Genomic DNA, 18837 nt, shown 5'->3' on the forward strand with positions numbered 1-18837 from the left:
GCCATCAGTCTCGGATTACAGAAAGCTGGACCCCACCTGCCCCTCTAGGAACTCAGGCAACTAAACCTTCCTGTAACCCTTCTCCCCCATGACTGTCATGGAGGACAAGAAGAGAGGAGCGTGGGCTGCTCCCCTTAGGTGGTGGGCTGGATGCCTCTGTGTATTTAAAGATGAGATTAAGTAGAATAGAATTAGATGTACCCGTTGCTTGAGTAATAATAACATTCTTTTCTAAGGTAGCAGAGTCTTCCAAGGTTCAGAAGGATGCTACACGAGGGTAATAATAGTGGACAAGTTAAAACCTTGGGGATGGGAGTCAAAGGACCAGGATTCAAAGTCAGTCTCTGCTGCTTACCATGTCTGTGGGCATGGACAAGGCACAGAAAAATGAATGAATGAATGAATGAATAGCATTTATTGAGTCCTTGTTACCTGCCAAGTACTGAGCTAATCCCTAGAGATACAAAAATGAGACAGTCCCTGATCTGAAGGCATTTATTTATAAACATTCTAATAAGGTTGAAAATACATATAGAAAAGTGGTGGCCAAAGAAGGATGCTTTGGTCTAGGAAATCATAGGGATGTTGAAGGGAAGGGAAGGGAATAAGCATTTCTACAGTACCTAATATGTGCCAGGCACTGTGTCAAGGGTTGTACAAATAGTATTTCATTTGATCCTCACAGCAATCTGGGGAAATGGGTGTTTTTATTATCTCTGTTTTACAGCTGAAGAAACCAAGTCAGAGAGAAGTTAAGTGATTTGCCCAGGGTCACACAAATAAGTGTCAGAGGCTAGATTTGAACTCAAGTCTTCCTGACTCCAAGTCCAGTGCTCTATCCCCTGCACCTAGCTTGTATAATGAGATTAAAAAAAAAACAACAAAAACCTGGGTAAAACTTGTCATTACCTTTCTCAGCTGACAAAGACCCGTATTGATACCTTGAGTTTACAGTGCTATGCATCTATAATCTATAAAAAGAAACTAAGGTTCCTCTCCTAAGACCTGCTGGTAATGGAAATGATGGATGCAGATAACTCTTGTTGTCATTAGTGGTCTAGGATCCATTATATCATTTGTGTATGGGGCAGTCCAGTGATCTGGATCTGGAGTCTCCTATATCACTGTCCTTTATGACATAAGGTGATGCCCCCTCATCAAGCAGTCCAGGAAAATTCCTACAGCTGGGACCAAATAGAAATAACAGATAATAATAACAATAGTGCTAATATTTTTTTTGTCCCAACCTATGTTCTTGTTGGTATAGGGAACACATCAGAAGGAAACTCAATCAATGCAGATAAGCCTGAAGCTTAGAGTCATAGAAGATTGCCTGGGGCACTGAAAAGAGACTTTATATATCCAAGCTAGGTTAGATGCAAGAGCCCAACCCTTTCTGACGATATATGCTCTAAGCCAAGGATTCCTCACCTTTTTTCTGGCATGGACCCCTCTGGCAAAGCCTAGAGAGCCCTTCCTAGAATCACGTTTTTAAATGCTTAAAATTCGTAGGATTACCTAAGAAACCAATTAGCTTGAAATAAAGATTTTTTTTCCCAAAACCAAGTTCTATCCACAGACTGAGGGTAAGGGGACATGTAGTCTCCAGCTTAAGAACCCCAGCACTAACCGCAGTAAGAATTGCTCTTTTTAATAACATTAATGGCAGCTGACAAATCTCTTTTCATACATGGTATCACTCGATTTCACAACAACCCTGTGAGAGAGATGCTGCAAGTAAACTTTCATTGGGAGCCAGTAGGTTCCTCCATTCTCACAAGACAAAAACATTACATTCATCCAGTTAGCCAATTCTGGGTTCTCTCTAGATCTTGAGCCAGAAGGGGCCCGAGAGGTCATCTAGTCAGTCAGCCAATGAGCTAAGCACTCATTTTACAGATGAGGATCTGTAAAGGAAAATAACTGGGACAAGGTCAAACAGAAAGGTACAAAGCCAAGATTCAAACACAGGCCCTCTGATTTCACATCCAGGACTTCTCCCTGTGCACCAGGTACACTCTAGCTACCTTACCTGGAGTACAAAATAGGGAGGAAAGCTTGAATAATGCTGGATCACACTTAAGGTGCTTACCACATCATCTCAGCTGGGCCTCATCACAACCCTGTGTGGTAGGAACTACAAGTATTTTTGTTCCCATTTTAGAGATGAAGAAACTGAGATTTGCCCAAGGCCACAACTGTGAGAGTCAGGCTGCAAATCTGAGAGGCAAGGCTCTGCTGATTGAGACAACAGGGCTTCCTGTTACACTGCTACTCTCTACTAACCTCTCATGCTGAAGGAACTCTCTCACTAAAGAGATGGTGGGCTGACTGAGCAGAGCACAGCTGGATGAGACTGACTTTTGAAGGAGATTTATGACACATTTTTAAATTTTTTTTCTTTCAAAAACCATGACATAAAAAGAAACAGAGTCTCTCCACTCAGCTCCCACCCACATCAGCCTGTGGGATATGTGACTAGGTTAAAATTACATTTAGAACCCAGAAGAGCTAGAGGGGACCTTGGAGATAGATCCCTTGGTCTTCTGCCCTCATTTGAAGACCCTTTTCCCCTCTGAATTTGTAATCATCTAGCCTGAGCTGGGGTTGAATTTAAATATGGGAAAAGAGGCAAAGAAAGGTTTGCAAAGCAAATTAACAGCAGTGGTGATAACATTTCAGGGTATATAGTAATAGTATTTAAGGAATTAATCAATAAACATTTATTAAGCATCTTCTGGGGCAGCGAGGTGCAATAGCAGATAAAACACTGGGCCTGGAGTCAGGAAGACCTGAGTTCAAATCTGATTTCAGATATTTGTTAGCTGTGTGACCTTGGGCAAGTGACTTCACCCTGTTTGCCTCTGTTTCCTTGTGTAGAATGAGCTGGAGAATGAATGGAAAGCTACTCCAGTATCTTGGTCAAGAAAACCCCAAATAGGGTCAAAAAGAGTCAGATGTGACTGAAAAAAACAACAAAAACCTATGTGCTAGGCCCTGTGTGTACAAAAAGAAGCAAAACACAGTCCCTGCCCTCAAGGAGCTTACAGGCTAATGCAGGTGAAGACATGTAGACAAATATATACAAAGTAGGCTATCCAGGAAATAATTAACAAGGGAAAGTACTGGAATTAAGAGGTGGTGGGGAAGGCTTCCCTTTAACGTGGGATTTTTGTTGGGATTTAAAGGAGGGCAGGAAGAAATCGAGGCCCAGGAGAATGTGGGGGTATGAGCCTGAAGGTCAGATCTCTGGCCTACCCATCCTACGCTTCTCCTTCTTCTGCTGCTGCTGTTCATTTTTAGAAAGCAAAGATTTCTACATTTGGTAGTCCTGCTATGGGTAGAAACGATCCTCCTGGGAAATGATGATTTCGTGTGTTGTATAATAACTTTTCTCCACTTGGCTAAGAAATCAGTGACTAATTACCAAACTGTCATCCCTAGTTCTATCTTTTGTAGATTACAACTAAAAAGAACCATTTAGTAAAACAATTAGTGTCATGACTGCTCTGCATTATTACTAGGCTAGGTTCCCATGGGCCTCCTAACAACAAGATTCTAAAATTACTGAGTCCCAGAAAGTTGTAGCTAGAAGGGAACTTTGATCATCTCATCCAAGGTCCTCACTGGACAGAGTAGGAAACGGAGGCCTGGAAAGACAACACAGTCTCCCATCCAGTCAGGACCAAAACTGGCAGTGTAATAGACAATGAAGAAATCAAGACAGCAAAATCAATAATAATTTGAGAGGAGTGTTTATTAACCGGCCGGTGACTGCCTCTCAGAGGGGAAGACAGTCCTGAGCTTTCTGTGAGACATAACTTTATAGACAATGTGATTGCTAGCAACAGAGCATGTTTCTAAGGGGGTACAGTGCCTTTAGTATTGTTTCTATTGAAGCGAAGCCTTCTCAGTATTATTTCTACTGAAGCGAAACAGACCTGAATCCGTGGGAATCTGTGGTATGTTTCTAGCAACACAGGTGAAACATTTCTTTACTATTGGGGCCTATTAGGTGGTTTCCAAGGAACCTAGTGGGGGTCCCCTATAGCAGGTTTAAAGGGGCTTTGGTGTATAATTTCTGGTGGGCACTTCAGCAGCAGATCTTCCTAATTTTGTCCCCAAGGTAAGAATTAAAATTATACTTTCTGTGTCCCAAAGGTACAGCCTGCCAGGGACAGGTAGTACACACTTGGTAGATTTTTTTTTCTTAGCATCGTTAATCAGCTTTCACACTTCTCTAGCTTTGATCTTAACACATCTCTACACCAAGATGGGAACCAGAATTCAAGATTCTCAGTACTCTCCTGGGTTTTTTTCTTTTGTTTTGTTATTATTTTTTGCTTTGTTTTTATTGTTTTGTTATTATTGTTTCTATGATGCCGGGCAAGTCACCTGTTTTCCTCAGTTTCCTCATTTATAAAATGAACTGGAGAAGGAAATAGCAAACCACTCCAGTATCTTTGCCCAAGAAAAACCCAAATGGGGTCACAAAGAGTCAAAACTACTGAATATATATGTGTGTGTGTGTGTGTGTGTGTGTGTGTGTATGAATATGTGTACACATATACACACACAGTCAGGGAAAGCATTTTCAGAGAAGAAGGTACCAGAGCAAGGGGTTTGGCTCTTTTTAGAAAAAAAATTCATTTGTAGTTCCACACATTTCTTGTTCCTTCGGTCTTGCTCCCTCCTTCCATCATTTCATACAAGTGTTTCCTTACTGATAAATTGGTGCTAGAGACAGAAGAGGCCTCAGAAACCACCTAGTTCACCACCTCCCTCATTTTCTAGATGAGGAAACTGAAACAACAAAGCCCAGGGAGGTTAAGGGATCTGCCTACACTCATGTAGGTGATAAGATTTCCAATGTGTATTTGATGGTCTTCCAACTCCAGAGCTAGGGGTCCTACCACTACTTTCTCATATAATTCATACATGTCATAAGATGGCCCTTTAAGTCTCAAACTACATTGCTATTGATCACCATTTTGGTCATGGAGGAGGAAGAAAAAATCATCAAAGGCAGAAAAATCGAAGACTGTGGAAGCTTCCCATGATCTTGGCTGAGTTACAGAATCCTAGCTCTGGGACAGTCACCTGATATATACAGAGGCAGGTCTTGAATGAATAATCTTGGGAGATTTCTAACATATGGAGAGGCAGATGTGCAGAGTATGTGCTGGCATGTGATTTCACTGTTGTCAGAAAAATATCCAGGAAATATGCCTATTTTAAGTTAAGTTTACAAGGAAGAATTAAGAGGCAAAGCTGAAATGTGTGAAGGTTTTGAGTCAGTGGAAATGCAAGTGAAGCTTCTCCAAGGGTGGGACGCTCCCCCTAAAAGAGCCTTTTCCATGGAAGTTCTAAAGGAAGGGCAAGGAGAGGGCTAGAAACCTTGATGGAGCTCCTTCTCTGTGTTAGGCACCAAGCTACGCAGTGTGTTGGTGACCTCAAGGAGGTGAAAGTTCCAGATAAATCTCTTTCCATGATCCTATTTCTAGGTGACATTTGTCATCAGAGAAGAATTTTAATGAAAGAAATATTGAAACTGTAACAGAAGAAAAGAATCACAGAATGAAGGAGTAGGAATGGGTTTTAAAGGTTCCCAACACTAGCCAGCAGTTTCATGGACATAGAAAATGTTGCCTCCTCAATTCTCAATTTGGACAAATGAATTTTTCGCAGTGTTCTCTGCACATCAGTAAAACTCTATCTGTGAAACCCCCTTAAAGGGCCCAGACTGCAGGACCAGGTTTCACCAAGGCCTTTGAGAAAATCACATTGTTAATGCTTTTCAATTCAGTCAAGCCCTTATTTAGTGCATACGATGATACAGCAGAGACTGTGATCAGCATTAGAGTCACCACAATCAAAATGAAACAGTCTGTATCCTCAGGAAGCTTAGATTCTACTGACGGAAAATCTTGGTGTATATATAGATATACTGGTGTATGTGCATATATACACATACATACACACACACGCACATATGGGGAGAGAGGGACAGAAGTATATAGAAAAATCTACAGAGTAAACATGATATAAGGGGGGTGGAAGTAGCAGTGAAGGGGAGGAGGGTCCAGGAAAGACCTCTAGAAAGAAGTACTTGAGATGCTGAACAGCTGTCAGGTCCTAGCTGTGGAGCTAGAAAGGCCATCAGAGAATATCGTATCCAGCCTCCCCTCTCCAGCCCTTGCCTTATTTTGGAAACTAGAAAACCAAGGTCTAGAGGACCTATGTGAAATGTACAAGGTTGCACAGGAAGTGAGCATCATCAGAATCAGGATTTGAACCCAGGTCCTGTTGGACTTACAAGAAAGTTAGGAGTTTTATGAGAAGCAACTGGTAGAATCATACTACAAATGCAGGAGTGAAAGATAAGAATAAAATCAAGTGAGGACATGAAGGGTCCTTTAAAAAATCACCTGATGAGATTTTCTGCTCCCCCCCCCGAGGGCCATCCTGTCCAGATTGGTGAGAGTTCATATCTAGCCAGCCCCAGATGGCACCCCTCCATCCCCATCCCCACCCCCATCCATCTTTCTGCCTGGCTTTGGCCACTGTACAAATAATCCATCTCATGCTGTGGGAAGAGGAATCAAATCAACAATATCAGTCCTGGAAAGAACAAGTCAATAAATTACCCATGACTCCACTGACCCTAACGGTGACTTCCAAGACCAAAACACCTCTCACTGGCCATCACTCCCCTATCAGTGCTGTCTTGTATTAGAATGTAAGCTCTGTAAGGGCAGAGACTATCTCACTTCTATATTTATATCTCCACTAAAGACTTAGTACAATACTTGGCACACTGTAAGCACTGAATAAAGTTTTCCCTTCTTTCTTTCACTCATTCCTGATATGAGCCAGTTATCACTCACATACATGTATACAGATATGGAGAGGGGAAAAGAAAGAGGGAGAAGGAAGGGGAGGAAAAGGAGGAAGAGAAAAAGGAGAAGAAAGGAAGAAAATGGGAAAGAGCAGAAGGTACAAGGAGGAGAGGGAGAGAGACAGAGACAGAGAGACAAAACCCTAATAAAATTCTCCCAGCTTGAATTCAGAATATCAGGAATGAGTAACCTACATAATATTCATAGTCCTGAAAGTGACTCTGACCCCCAAAGCCCTGGATTGTGGCCAGCCTGAGAAGAAACTGTTCAGGTTGGCAGCATCTTTAACAGCATGGAATCATCCATCCCACACCAGCGTTTGTTTTGCCAGCAGCTCTTGAAGTACCAGTACCTGCCAGGGAGAAGGTGGCTTCTCCCACCTACACAGGTGCTCTCCCTGTCAGGGTCTCCCCTCCATAGGTGCATGGCTTACTTCAGCTTTAATTTATTAGAGCTGACAGGAACACAGCATGAGGCAGAAGCAGCACAGGCCACAATTAGAGGTACAACGTACTGAGGACTGTTACAGTGAATAGCCCACCAAGTAAATGTTTGCCAAGATGAAGTTGCTTCCCTTCTCCCAGGAGCAGAAGTAAAATGGATCATTTTTACCAGTTGTAATGAAGATATTTCCTGCATTTAAATAATCCTGAGACTTTATCTATTGGATAAAATGAACCAAACAGAGTAGAAGATATTTGGAAAGTTATAAGTGCTGCCTCTCTGGAAGAAGTTAACAAGGTAATGGGTGATTGGTTGGAAGCAGAATTGGGTTTTCTTGTAGGATCATAGAACCAGAGCTGGAAGAGCAGGAACAGGTGCTAAGAGATCATCTATTCCAATTCCCACATTTTAATAGATGAGGAATAAAAGCCTGAAAAAGTAAAATTACTTAAGGTCATGGAGAGCTGATATTTGAACCCAGGTCTTTGGATTTCAAACCAAAGCTCTTTCCATTGTATCACAACCATTTCCCCAAAGCCATGGTAGGCAACAAGCTTTTATTAAAGGTGTACTGTGTACTCACCACTGGGGATACAAATACAAGCTTGAATAAAAGACAATTTTGTCCTCATGGAGCTTACACTCCACTAAGGGGATTCTTTTTGGAAGAAGTTGCCCACTAAGCTGATGAGGAAGCTCACTATCTTACCACAGCTCTTTGCAGTTTACCCAGAATCCGTGAGTCAGCCCTTTTCTTTGCTTCCCACAAGAACCCTGTGAGGTCAGCAGAGCAGATACAGTGAACCAACACTCCTTTGTAAGATGATGGTATTCAGAGCTGGAAAGAATGTGTCATCTATGGGATTCAGGTCACACAGGCCACCTAGCAGCAGAGTCAGGATGCAAACTCGGGTCCTGTATTTCAAATCCCATGCTCTTTTCACTTCACTGAGAGCTACAAACCAGAGAAATTCAATGGCTCACCCAGCATCTTCAAGCAAGAGGATTTAGCCCAGGACTTTCCTCTCTGGCCCCCTGATTACAGATTACATACATAAAGGGTCTTTACTTTTGATACAAACAATCATACACATAAACCCTGGTCATTTCCAATAAAACACCCACCACCACAGAATCACTCAATCCATCCAAACTCCTGGTCCATCAGCCTCCCCCACTCCCAGAATCCACAACCCCCACTGCAGCTGAGCTATACCTGCGGACATTCACACTCTTGGTCTTATCATCACCCGTTCCCCTGGACTTCCATGATCTAGAACAGAGATTCTAAGTTTAGTCACTTAACCCCCATCTGCTTCATTTTTCTTATCTGTAAAATGGGGATACCAAGAACACCTACCCCCCAGAGTCACTGTGAGTATGAAATAAGATAAAAATTTATAAAGTGCCTGGCACATAGTAAGCACTATGGAAATTCTATTTATTATTATTATATACAAAGCGGTCAACTAATCCGGCACACTGACATTCATTTGACCACTCGCTCCTTCTCTCTCTATGCCTAAGCTACCCTGACATTATTTTTTGTCACCACCACAACTGCAATGCCTCTACCCTTCCTGGCCTTCCCAGTCCATTACTCCTGTTCTGGATTCAATTTTCTGCCTTTGAAATCTTGATGCAACACCTAACCAGCAACACTATTCTTTAGCTCCTACCCCTGAATACCTAGCCCTTATATCCTATCACCACTTATCCTTGTCCAGATCCAATCCTCATCATCTACCCTCTCTGCTTGTGGGTTACCACTGAGCGCACTAGAACTTTATTATCGAATCGCATCTGGGTCTTCACTGCAGAGCCCCTTGGACTCTTCCTCTATCCACTTTGTATCATACTCCCACAACATCTGTGCTTTAAAACTGCCTGTCCCATCTTCTCCTTCATTCCATTCCCTGGGATGATTTCCATAGTTCCATAATGGAACTCCTAGCCTCCAGACTGGTTCATCTCCCATCTAATCAATAGACCTGCCAAAATAATACTCTTCAATTGGAAGCCACAAGAAGATTCATTGTCTCCTTTCCACCTCTAGGATAAAATACAAAGTACTCTGTTTGGAATCTGGTTTCAATCTATCTTTTCTAGACTGCTCCTGGAGAGTGTCTTATTCTTTGTATTTTTAGCCCCAGAGGCAGCTAGGTGGCACAGGAGATAGACCACTGGGCCTGGAAGCCTCGAGTTCAAATGTGACCTCAGACACTTACTAACTATGTAACCCTGCACAGGTTATTTAACCTGTCTGCTTCAGCTTCCTCAGCTGTAAAATGAGGATCATAAAAGCACCTACCTCACAGCACTCGAGATATCTGTAAAGCACTTAGCCTAGTACCTGGCACAGAGTAGGTAATGAATGTGCATTCCCTTCCCCCAAGGGCTAAGCATAGAGTATCTGGCACAGAGTAGGACCACTCTTTTCCTTGGCCAGTACCAAATAATTTTGATGATTGCCTCTTTATAATATAGTTTTGGATCTGGTACGGTTAGGTGTGGCCTTCCTTTGCATTTTTTTCATCGATTCTCTTTTTATTCCTGACCTTTTTACTTCCAGGTGAATTTTTTTTCTAGTTCTATAAAATAATATTTTGGTAGCTTTATTGCTATAGCACTGAATAAGTAAATTAATTTAGGTAGATTTGTCATTTTTAAATATTAACTCAGACTACCCAGGAGCTATTGATATTTTTCCACATGTTTAGATCTGACTTTATTGGTGTGAAAAGTGTTTTGTACTTGTGTGTTCGTATAGTTCCTGGGTTTGTCTTAAGAGGTAGTTACCCAAATATTTGACATTGTCTACAAGAATTAGCATTCCTGATTTGACCATAGTTCCTGACCTGAAGAGAGAGAACTAGGACAGAAAGACTAAACCAATCTCAGGACCACGGACACCATGATGGAACTTTTAGAGATAAAGGGCTTAGAACCTCTAGGGCATGGTTGCTGCCCCAGACAGTAAATCTATTGGCAAAACTGTCAAGAAAATGGCTGGGAAATAGGGAGAACATTTTAAAATGCCTACTGGGTGCCAATGAGTATTCTAGTTGTAGTAGATAGAGACAAAAATGCAGCAATCCTATGCAATGCAGAATCCTTAAATAATCCATAAATATCTTAGAACAGCTTCTAACAAGGAATTCTTCTATAAAATCAATAATCCTCCAGAGCACTTATATTTCATTTTAAGATAACTTGACATATGAAAATATGGATTTATACAGATAAATCTGGGGGTTATTATTGCTTTAGGAGAAGATTCAACAGAGGATTCATTGAGATAGCCTACCCATCTGCTACATTTCAAATAATCCAAATGACGAAATGTCTATATGCACATCATTTTTCCCCCAGAAAGATATTTTGCTCTTTGCAATAAGTATACCCTGCTGTGCAAATAACTACCTCCTAATTTATCTGTTCTTTAACTCAGATTTCTGTGCACCAGCCTTTTTTATATGACCAAAACCAAGTTGCTAACTATATATTAAAGGTAACCCTTTCAATCAAACTTTCATCTGCTTTGTCATTCAAATGGCCAGCAGGGACTATATTGTCAGCACAGCCCACCAGTTACCCCATGCACAACAGCTTCTGATGACTCAGGAACGAGTCTCCATGCTTGAGTAGTATGAATCCAGCCACAACTGGTTACCTAGCAACTGGACTTTGCATGAAATGGGTACCAGTTATATAAGTTCACCGCCACTGTTCAAGATCTCTGACAGCTCCATAAGATAAAGAGCTCCAGTTCTTGGTTGAACACAGCCCAAGTGCTTAGAACATCCCTGTGATCAGTCCAGTCAAATATCCCAAATATTTCCATCTTATCAAGAGAAAAGCCAAGAAGGAGATGTCGACCATGAGCTCAGGTCTCCAGAGTTAGGGCCAAATACTCCCTCTAGGACTGGACCACTTCAGCAATCAATCAATCAATATTCATCCATGCCTAGTGAGTGCAGGGCACCGTGCCAGCTTTGGAGAGGTTAAATTCATTTGGCTGCTGAGAATAGAACTCCAAGCAATGGGCCAAAGTCACTATGGGTTAGATTTAGACTTGATATAATATAAGACACAGCAGCCTTATAATTAGAGATGTTCTAGAGTGGAATAGGATGTCTTGGCAGCTAGTCAGCTGCCCCTCCCTACAGAGCTTCACGTGAAGGCTGGATGACCACTTTGCCAGAATGGCGTAGAGGGGATTCTACTTTGAGCATGGATGAAATGTACTGGCAGATGCCTTCCAATTCAGACTCTACTACCTACAAGGCTAGCTTCTAGTCACTATTAAAAAATGGTACCACTCTGAGGATTCCATACCAATATAAAATAGAGTGCAGATGTAGTGGATAGAGGGCCAGCCTTGTATCGGGAAGGCCTGTCTTGCAAAAACCATGACTCTGGGAAAGTCACCTAACATCTGAGCACCCTAAGCTATTTCCAATGACTACAATTTACAGATAAATTGCCATTCCATTCAGCAATAGCAGGGGTTTCCACAGCTGTAGCACAAGATATCAATTAACAATCATTCAGTAAGTATTCAGCACATGCCAGACACTGCACTAAATTCTGAGAACACAAAGAAATGCAGAAACACAGCCCCGACCTCAAGGAGCATGCATTTTGATGGGTGACAGAGGGAACCCAAGAGGAAAAGGGAATTTGTAGCAGATGCTGTGAAGATCTCCCAGGATCAGATTAGGATCTGGCAGGCGGCATGGAGGTCATGTAGTACTCATTTTGAAATGTGAAGAAAGTGAAGCCCAGAGGTGTGTAGTGGCTTACCCAACAACACACAGAGTTGAGTCTATATTTCAACCCAACTTTTCTGGCTCTTTCTTTCACACAACAATGCTCATTCAAAGCCTTGGGTTTCTTAATTTGAATTGGGCTAACTTTGAACAGCCCTTGAATTGGGCTGCCTTTTTCTCTTAAAGAAAGGGTGACATATTTTTCTTGAAGTCAGCACCATCTGGTTGTACCCACAAGAAAAACAACTATTTATGCTGGTTCATTTCCAGTGTTTTCCAAAAAATTAGGTTCTTAAGAGTGTCAGATTCATGTACTTTGAAGAACATTTGAAGTGCACATGCTAAAATGAGGCCAGGTTCAATCGGCAGTCATTCCTATCAACAAGAGGAAGGATCTGGGGCATCAAATGGAATCCTAGTCATTCAAGAAGATTTTTTTTAAAAAAACAGAACGCCATGTCAGAACCTACATAGGAAATTCCATTTCATTTCCCCATTCAGGAAAAGGAGCGTAATTCCTCAAAATCACCTCGTAAGAGTGGTATCCAGAAGTTTCTATTGTAATGGCAGTCCATTTTCTTTTAGCAGCACAGGTGAAAATCACTAGGTGTAAATTGGAGCAACAATCATAATCACTTCCAATTTTTTCCCTGAAGATGTATATTTTCCTCCATTTTCTATTAGATGAGTTGGACTTTCACTTTTCAAGGGAAAATAATAAAAGCTGAGAACCAAAAACTTAAAAGATTATATGGACAGGATGGGGATGCACCCATCGATGGGTGCAATTAGCATCAAAGAAGCACATGACCACATCAGTGAACTCACAGATTCATCAGATTATGGACAAACTCTGAATTCAAGTTCTTAAAAAGAATCAAGCAATGGGAGCTCTGACAGCATCTCAAGTTTAAATTCTATTTCTTGCTCTGAACAGAAGGCTATGGTGTGGATGTTTTTCTGCCGAGACTGCTTACAAAATGTATTTAGATTCTGCTTCAGGCCATCACCAAATCCTTTTTTCCAGACTTGATTATTTAACAGCTTAAAACTCTGTAGTAGATGGCAGCCTTCATTCTCCTTAAAAACCTGCTTTGGCAGTAATTAGAGTCAATGAGAGCTGAGCAAGCCTCAAAGGGCTTTAAAACCTAAAATCAGATTTCATTTGTCATGAAGAAATACCACAATAAGTAATTTACAAACAACAGAAATAGTCAAATTATAGAATCCAAGTTAGACAATGAGAAAATAAGGGATTCCCCAAAGACTAGAGCTCAGAGGCATCCTGCCATCTGACTCAATTGTCCTTTTGGAGGATGGGGCATTAGGGATTTATTGTTACCCAGTCACCTCCAGTGAGAAGAACCTGTTCAACTGCAGCGGGTGCTGAACCTATCTTCCTCTGATCTAAATGGGGAACTTCAATCCTTGTACTAAAAGATTTCACAAGATTTGCAAAGTTACTGAAGTGATTTCCAGTTGGACCATCCAAGTGTCCTCATCATGTAAGAAGTCATGGCCCCACTTACAGAATCTCAGAGCTGGAAGGGACATTAGAATCCATCTGGTTCACCTGAAAAGAGATGCCTCCCACCTTCACTACCCAACCTTCACTGGAATATCACTAATAAGAGGGAATCTGCCACATCCCCAGGAATCCTGTGTGCCCTTGGGGACAATTCTGACTCTCAGGCTACATTTCCTGACAGGAAGCCCTTTATCATGTCTTTATCCATTGCTCCTTGTCCTGCCCTATGACACTTATTAGAACAAGCCTGATCCTTCTTCTATGTTCCAGCCCTTTAAATGTCTTTAAGACAATTATGTGACCCTTCCTTCTTCTCTCCAGGCAAATATCATCAGTTCCTTTAACCAAGCTCTTGTAGAAAAACCATTCACTGAGTCTTGTTTTTAATCTCCTTTTATTAGAGCACAAGGATCCATTTTCCTTCAAACTTTATAGAGTTTTATTTTTCATAAATAATCATCACCTCTATAGAGGCAAAAGTACATCAACTTCAATCAGTTTTGTTGGAACCAGACGCTGCTCAAATAAATGCCACCAAGTGGTCAATAACCACCTATAAGGAAACACAACAAGCCTTAGTTATGGGACTGTGACCTTACCTTATAGACTTGGCCATAGGTTCCATTCCCAACAAGTTCCACCAATTCAAAGATCCCTGCAGGGTCCTGAAAAAATAAGCAACAAAAATGGAATCTGTTATTCGTGAATTGCTTTTATCCAAGAAACATTCTATTTTAAGCAAGGGGGCGTAGCAGCTCAACAAGGGAAACTTGCAGAACCCATGACTGTTGGCATTAAATCAACAATTGGTATTAAATCAACTGAGGTATTAAATTGGTTAATATTTACTTTATTATTTCTATTTTATATTCCAATTATATCAATTCAAATCCAGAGAAATCAGATGTACCTTTAAGTGAAATTCAGAATGATGTTCATAGCAATAGTGACTAACATTTATATGGAACTTTAAGGTTTGGAAAGTACATATATCATCTCTTTGATCCTCCGAACAACCCTGAGAGGTGCTACCACCACGCCAACTTTACAAATAAGGAAACTGAGGCTGAGGTGCATGATCACACAACTCGTCGCTGAGGCAGGACTTGAACCTGGGTTTTCCCAACTTCAAGTTCAACATTTCATCTACTGAGCAAGGATTAAGGTGTTTCTCAAAAATGGGCCTCACATTCTGTACCTTTAATATAACTGGAGTGGGGATAGGTGGAGTAGGTGGGAAAAATAAGGCATCTCGAAGTTGACATTAATTATTTAGAGATTTCTCTTTGTGAATCCCTGAACTCTTTATTTTATTTATTCTGGTTACTGCTGAGTTATACTTGTAGGAGAATCAATCCTATGGTCTATTAGCAATTTCCAATAAAAATGGACATCAACATCCAGCAAAGGCTGGATGACAATTCAACGAACACTGATTGTGTACCAGGCTCTAGGAAAGACAACAGCAAAATAGGCCCTGCTCTTAAGGAGCTTACATTCTACAGGGGGCTATGCCATGTATAGACAATCATAGGTACAAAGCAATTAGGAAGCCTGGTCTGGACCTGTTATACAGAGCAATGTCAAGGAGAGAGCACTGAGAACTTGGGGAGGGGGGTATGTGATCAGGAAAGGTCTCATGGGAAAGGAAGTTTTGCTTGGAAGGAAACTGGAGAATCTACAAAACAGAAGAAAGGAGGGATATATTCCAAGCACTGGAGACCACCTATTTCAAGGCATGGAAATAGAAAAAGCAACACTTTATATAAAGAAACCTTGTTGGGGACATCACAGAAGGGACTCATGGTCATGTTGTACTTGGACTGTTGTTCAGTTGTTTTCAGTTGTGACTCATTTTGGGTTTTCCTGGCACAGATACTGAAGTGGTTTGCCATTTACTTCTTCAGCTCCTTTTACAGATGAGGAAACTGAGTTATGATTAAGTGACTTGCCCAGGATCACACAGATGGATTTGAATTCAGGCTTTCCTGACTCTAGGGTCAGCACTCTATCCACTAGAGGTTCTTTAAGACCTATTCTAGCTCTTATATTCTATAAATATATTGTAGTAGCAAGCACCCTAGCACACCCAGGAAGATCTGCTAGCACAGGTTCTTCTGATCTGCTTTATAAAGGACAGAAAGCTTTAAAGGGGTTAACAATCCTACTTTAATTACAGAGAAAGGAGGATAGAAAATACAAAGAAATTAGCACAAAGACCAACAGACAGGACTCCAGCTGTCTGAATAAAGCAATATTGCTATACACTTTACATACATCACTGGATGGAGGGAGCACAGACATCTGAGCAGTCAGGGGGATCTAAACATACAGCTACTCAGATCTCGATGAGGAAATCAAAAGATCCTTTTTGGGGTGGCCAGGTAGCCCATCGAGTAAGATCACCAGCTCCAGTGCCAGGATGACCTGGAGATCTAATCCCGGGCTCAGATACTCAGCACCCACCCAGAAACACCTGGCCATGTAACCTTGAGCAAGTTACTTAACCCCAATTGCTTAGGGACAGCCAGGTGGCTCAGCAAGTAAGAGCACCGGCTCCAGTGTCGGGATGACCTGGGGATCAAATCTGGGCTCAGATACTCAGCACCACACCCAGAAACACCTGGCCATGTAACTTTGAGCAAGTTACTTAACCCAAATGGCTTAAAAAAAAAAGATCCTTCTCATGAGTGAACCCCCCCCCAAAGCAAAAATGCCAACCTCCCAGAATATATAACAAACACGCAGTCCCTGATTGGCTCAGAGCCAGTAGGCACAAAACCTGCATGACTCAGCACAACTGTGAATTACCAGGATTCAAAGGAGATCAATCCTTCAGATGTTTACAATTTAGCCTGAGCCTAAGAAACTGAACTCCAACAAGAAGAAAAGCAACAGCAACAAATCCCACTTTGCTTGTGCTCACATATATTTACCTTTATTTAAAGGTGCTATTCCTTACACCATTTATATTTCACTACAAAGAAAGGCATCTCTGAATTGAGCACATTAATCAAAAAACAGTCCTACTCCTTACCTGCTCAATCTGAACTTTTCCCTTCCCTTTCCTCCTTCTTCAGGACCCTGCTACAACAATCACTTCCCTTCCTTCTTCTCCTTCTCCTCCTCCCTCCCTCCCTCTTTCATATCCTCAATTTTTCCCACTCTAGTGACTCCTTTCAATGTTTCCAAAGATGTTCAGCTCCCCTTTAATCCTCGGGGAGAAAGAGGAAGAAGAAATGGAGGGATTAGTGTTACGAGCCTTCTCTTGTCCCTCTCTACACCATCCGTGCACTACCCCCTCTCATTTTTCTCCTTTCTGTTACTGCCAAACACCTATAAATGATCGTGCATATTCAGTGATTCTCCATACTTGGCAGCTACTCACACCCCAGTTCTGCAATCTGGCTTCCATCCCTACCACTCAACTGCATCTGTACTCTTAAAAGGTCATCACACACCTTATCACCCAAATCCAGTGGCTTTTTCTCAGGCTTCCTCCTCCTTTGTCTCTTTGCAGCTCTAAAGGTCACCCTCTCCTGCAGGATACTATCCCACCCTATTCTTCTCACCCCTTTCTCTGTCTCCTTTTCTGGAGAACCTCTCTTCTTTCTTCCTGACCCCATACTGTTGTTTTTTCCATCCTCAGGTCTCTTCTTTTTCTCCAACCTATTAAGTCTATGACACACCATGTTTAATCATATTTCCAAGAACTATGTGCTGCTGTAAATATGACCACATCCTTACTCTCTGGATATTTATGAGGAAATCTGAAATAAGCCTTAGTCATCTTTCCATGATCTTAACTCACAGACTTGTTCCTAGATTTATTTAGCACAGTTAGCATCAAAAGAAGGTCTCTCCTGAAACTAACTCCACTTCTCTCTCTACTATCCCATGTGGACTCAGAAAAAGGCAAGTTAGAATTTTTCATAATCTTTTTGTTCATGAAGGAAAAGCAGAGGGAAAGACATTTCTATGCCAGAGCAATGTCAATTTAGAGCTACAATGACTAGAAAGATTAGAATCATGGATTGAGAGTAGGGAGGGATCTCTAAGGCCATCTAGTACAATCCACTCATATTACAGATGGAGAAACTGAAACCCAGAGTGGTCATAGGCTCATAGAATAAGAGATTTGAGCCTAGAACAAACTCCAAAAGCCAACCTGGTCCAATCCTCCCATTTTACAGAGAAAGAAACCCAGGTTTAGGGAGATTTGTTTGCCCAAAGTCTCACTATACTTGTAGGTAGTAAATGACAGAACCAAGCTTTCAGAAGTAATAATAGCAAGGGGGCACCAAGCCAAGTGAGGGTGTCCCAGGGTTAGGGATACCCTTTGGAGTGGGGCATCAGGCAAGCATAGCCCTGGGTGAGCTCAGCCCTGGAAGCAATGAGTAGATGCCTTCTGGAGCAAGCAGGGATGGCCCTAATCTATAGATTTTACTTAGAGCAGAAGAATCCAACTTTTAAAATAAAATAAATAAAAATAAGGGGAGACAACAAACCATGGTGGTAGCTGCTTTTTTCCCCCTAAGTTAAGGTTCCTAGGAGTTCATTTCCTCAGCAATGCTTCAGCAACAGATTTGGAGCTAGGCTCTCCATTTGCCTAAAATATCCCAATTTTACTTTCAACATTTTGACTCAAAAACAAAGAGCAAGGAGAATCATGACCGTGAATTACATTTGCTCAAGGTTCCTGAAAAACATGAAGAGGGGAAAAGAGTGAAGAACAGAAAACAACTCTGAGAAGGCCTCGTCTGTCTGCCTTCAATTCAAGGCTGAGATATCCATGTCCAGAAAAGCAGGCCCGGCCAGCTCCCCATTCCTGGGGCAAGAGCTTTCAGAGGACAGGCAACACCTCCAAGCCTTTAAGTTGGTTTAGTAGGTCAGGAAGAGGAGAGGCTGTGATAGTAATGGCATTTAAAGATTCCACTGTATTGGCTTGGTTTTCAAATTGATTGTGTTAAAACCCAGAGCTTGTTAATCCCACCTGTGGGATTGACTTGTTGATGTGAAAAGAAAGTCCTGAACTGGGAGGAGCTGGTGACGTAGATTTTGGAGAGACAAGAGAGAGGCAGAGGAACTATTTGGAAGCAGCACCTCGTGGAGGCAGAGAGAGACAGAGAGCATTGCTGAGTGCCACTTTGAATTGCCCTGGACTTTTGAGACCTGCCCCCTGAGCTGCCAAGGA

General features: G+C 41.7%; 1 protein-coding gene across 5 annotated transcripts in view; it reads right to left on the reverse strand.

Moving 5' to 3' along the window:
• The window catches only part of TNIK (TRAF2 and NCK interacting kinase), a 433646-nt gene that overhangs the window by 313994 nt on the left and 100815 nt on the right, over nucleotides 1–18837 (reverse strand). For all 5 annotated transcript variants that reach the window (XM_069083584.1, XM_069083583.1, XM_069083581.1 and 2 more), the window contains exon 2: nucleotides 14243–14308. In XM_069083584.1, the coding sequence (XP_068939685.1) occupies nucleotides 14243–14308 (66 nt within the window). The remainder of the gene's footprint in view (nucleotides 1–14242; nucleotides 14309–18837) is intronic.

This window comes from Petaurus breviceps, unplaced genomic scaffold, assembly GCF_028583685.1.
Source record: "Petaurus breviceps papuanus isolate PSGF00001 unplaced genomic scaffold, PetGlider_PUasm1.0 173, whole genome shotgun sequence".
Lineage (NCBI taxonomy): Eukaryota > Metazoa > Chordata > Mammalia > Diprotodontia > Petauridae > Petaurus > Petaurus breviceps.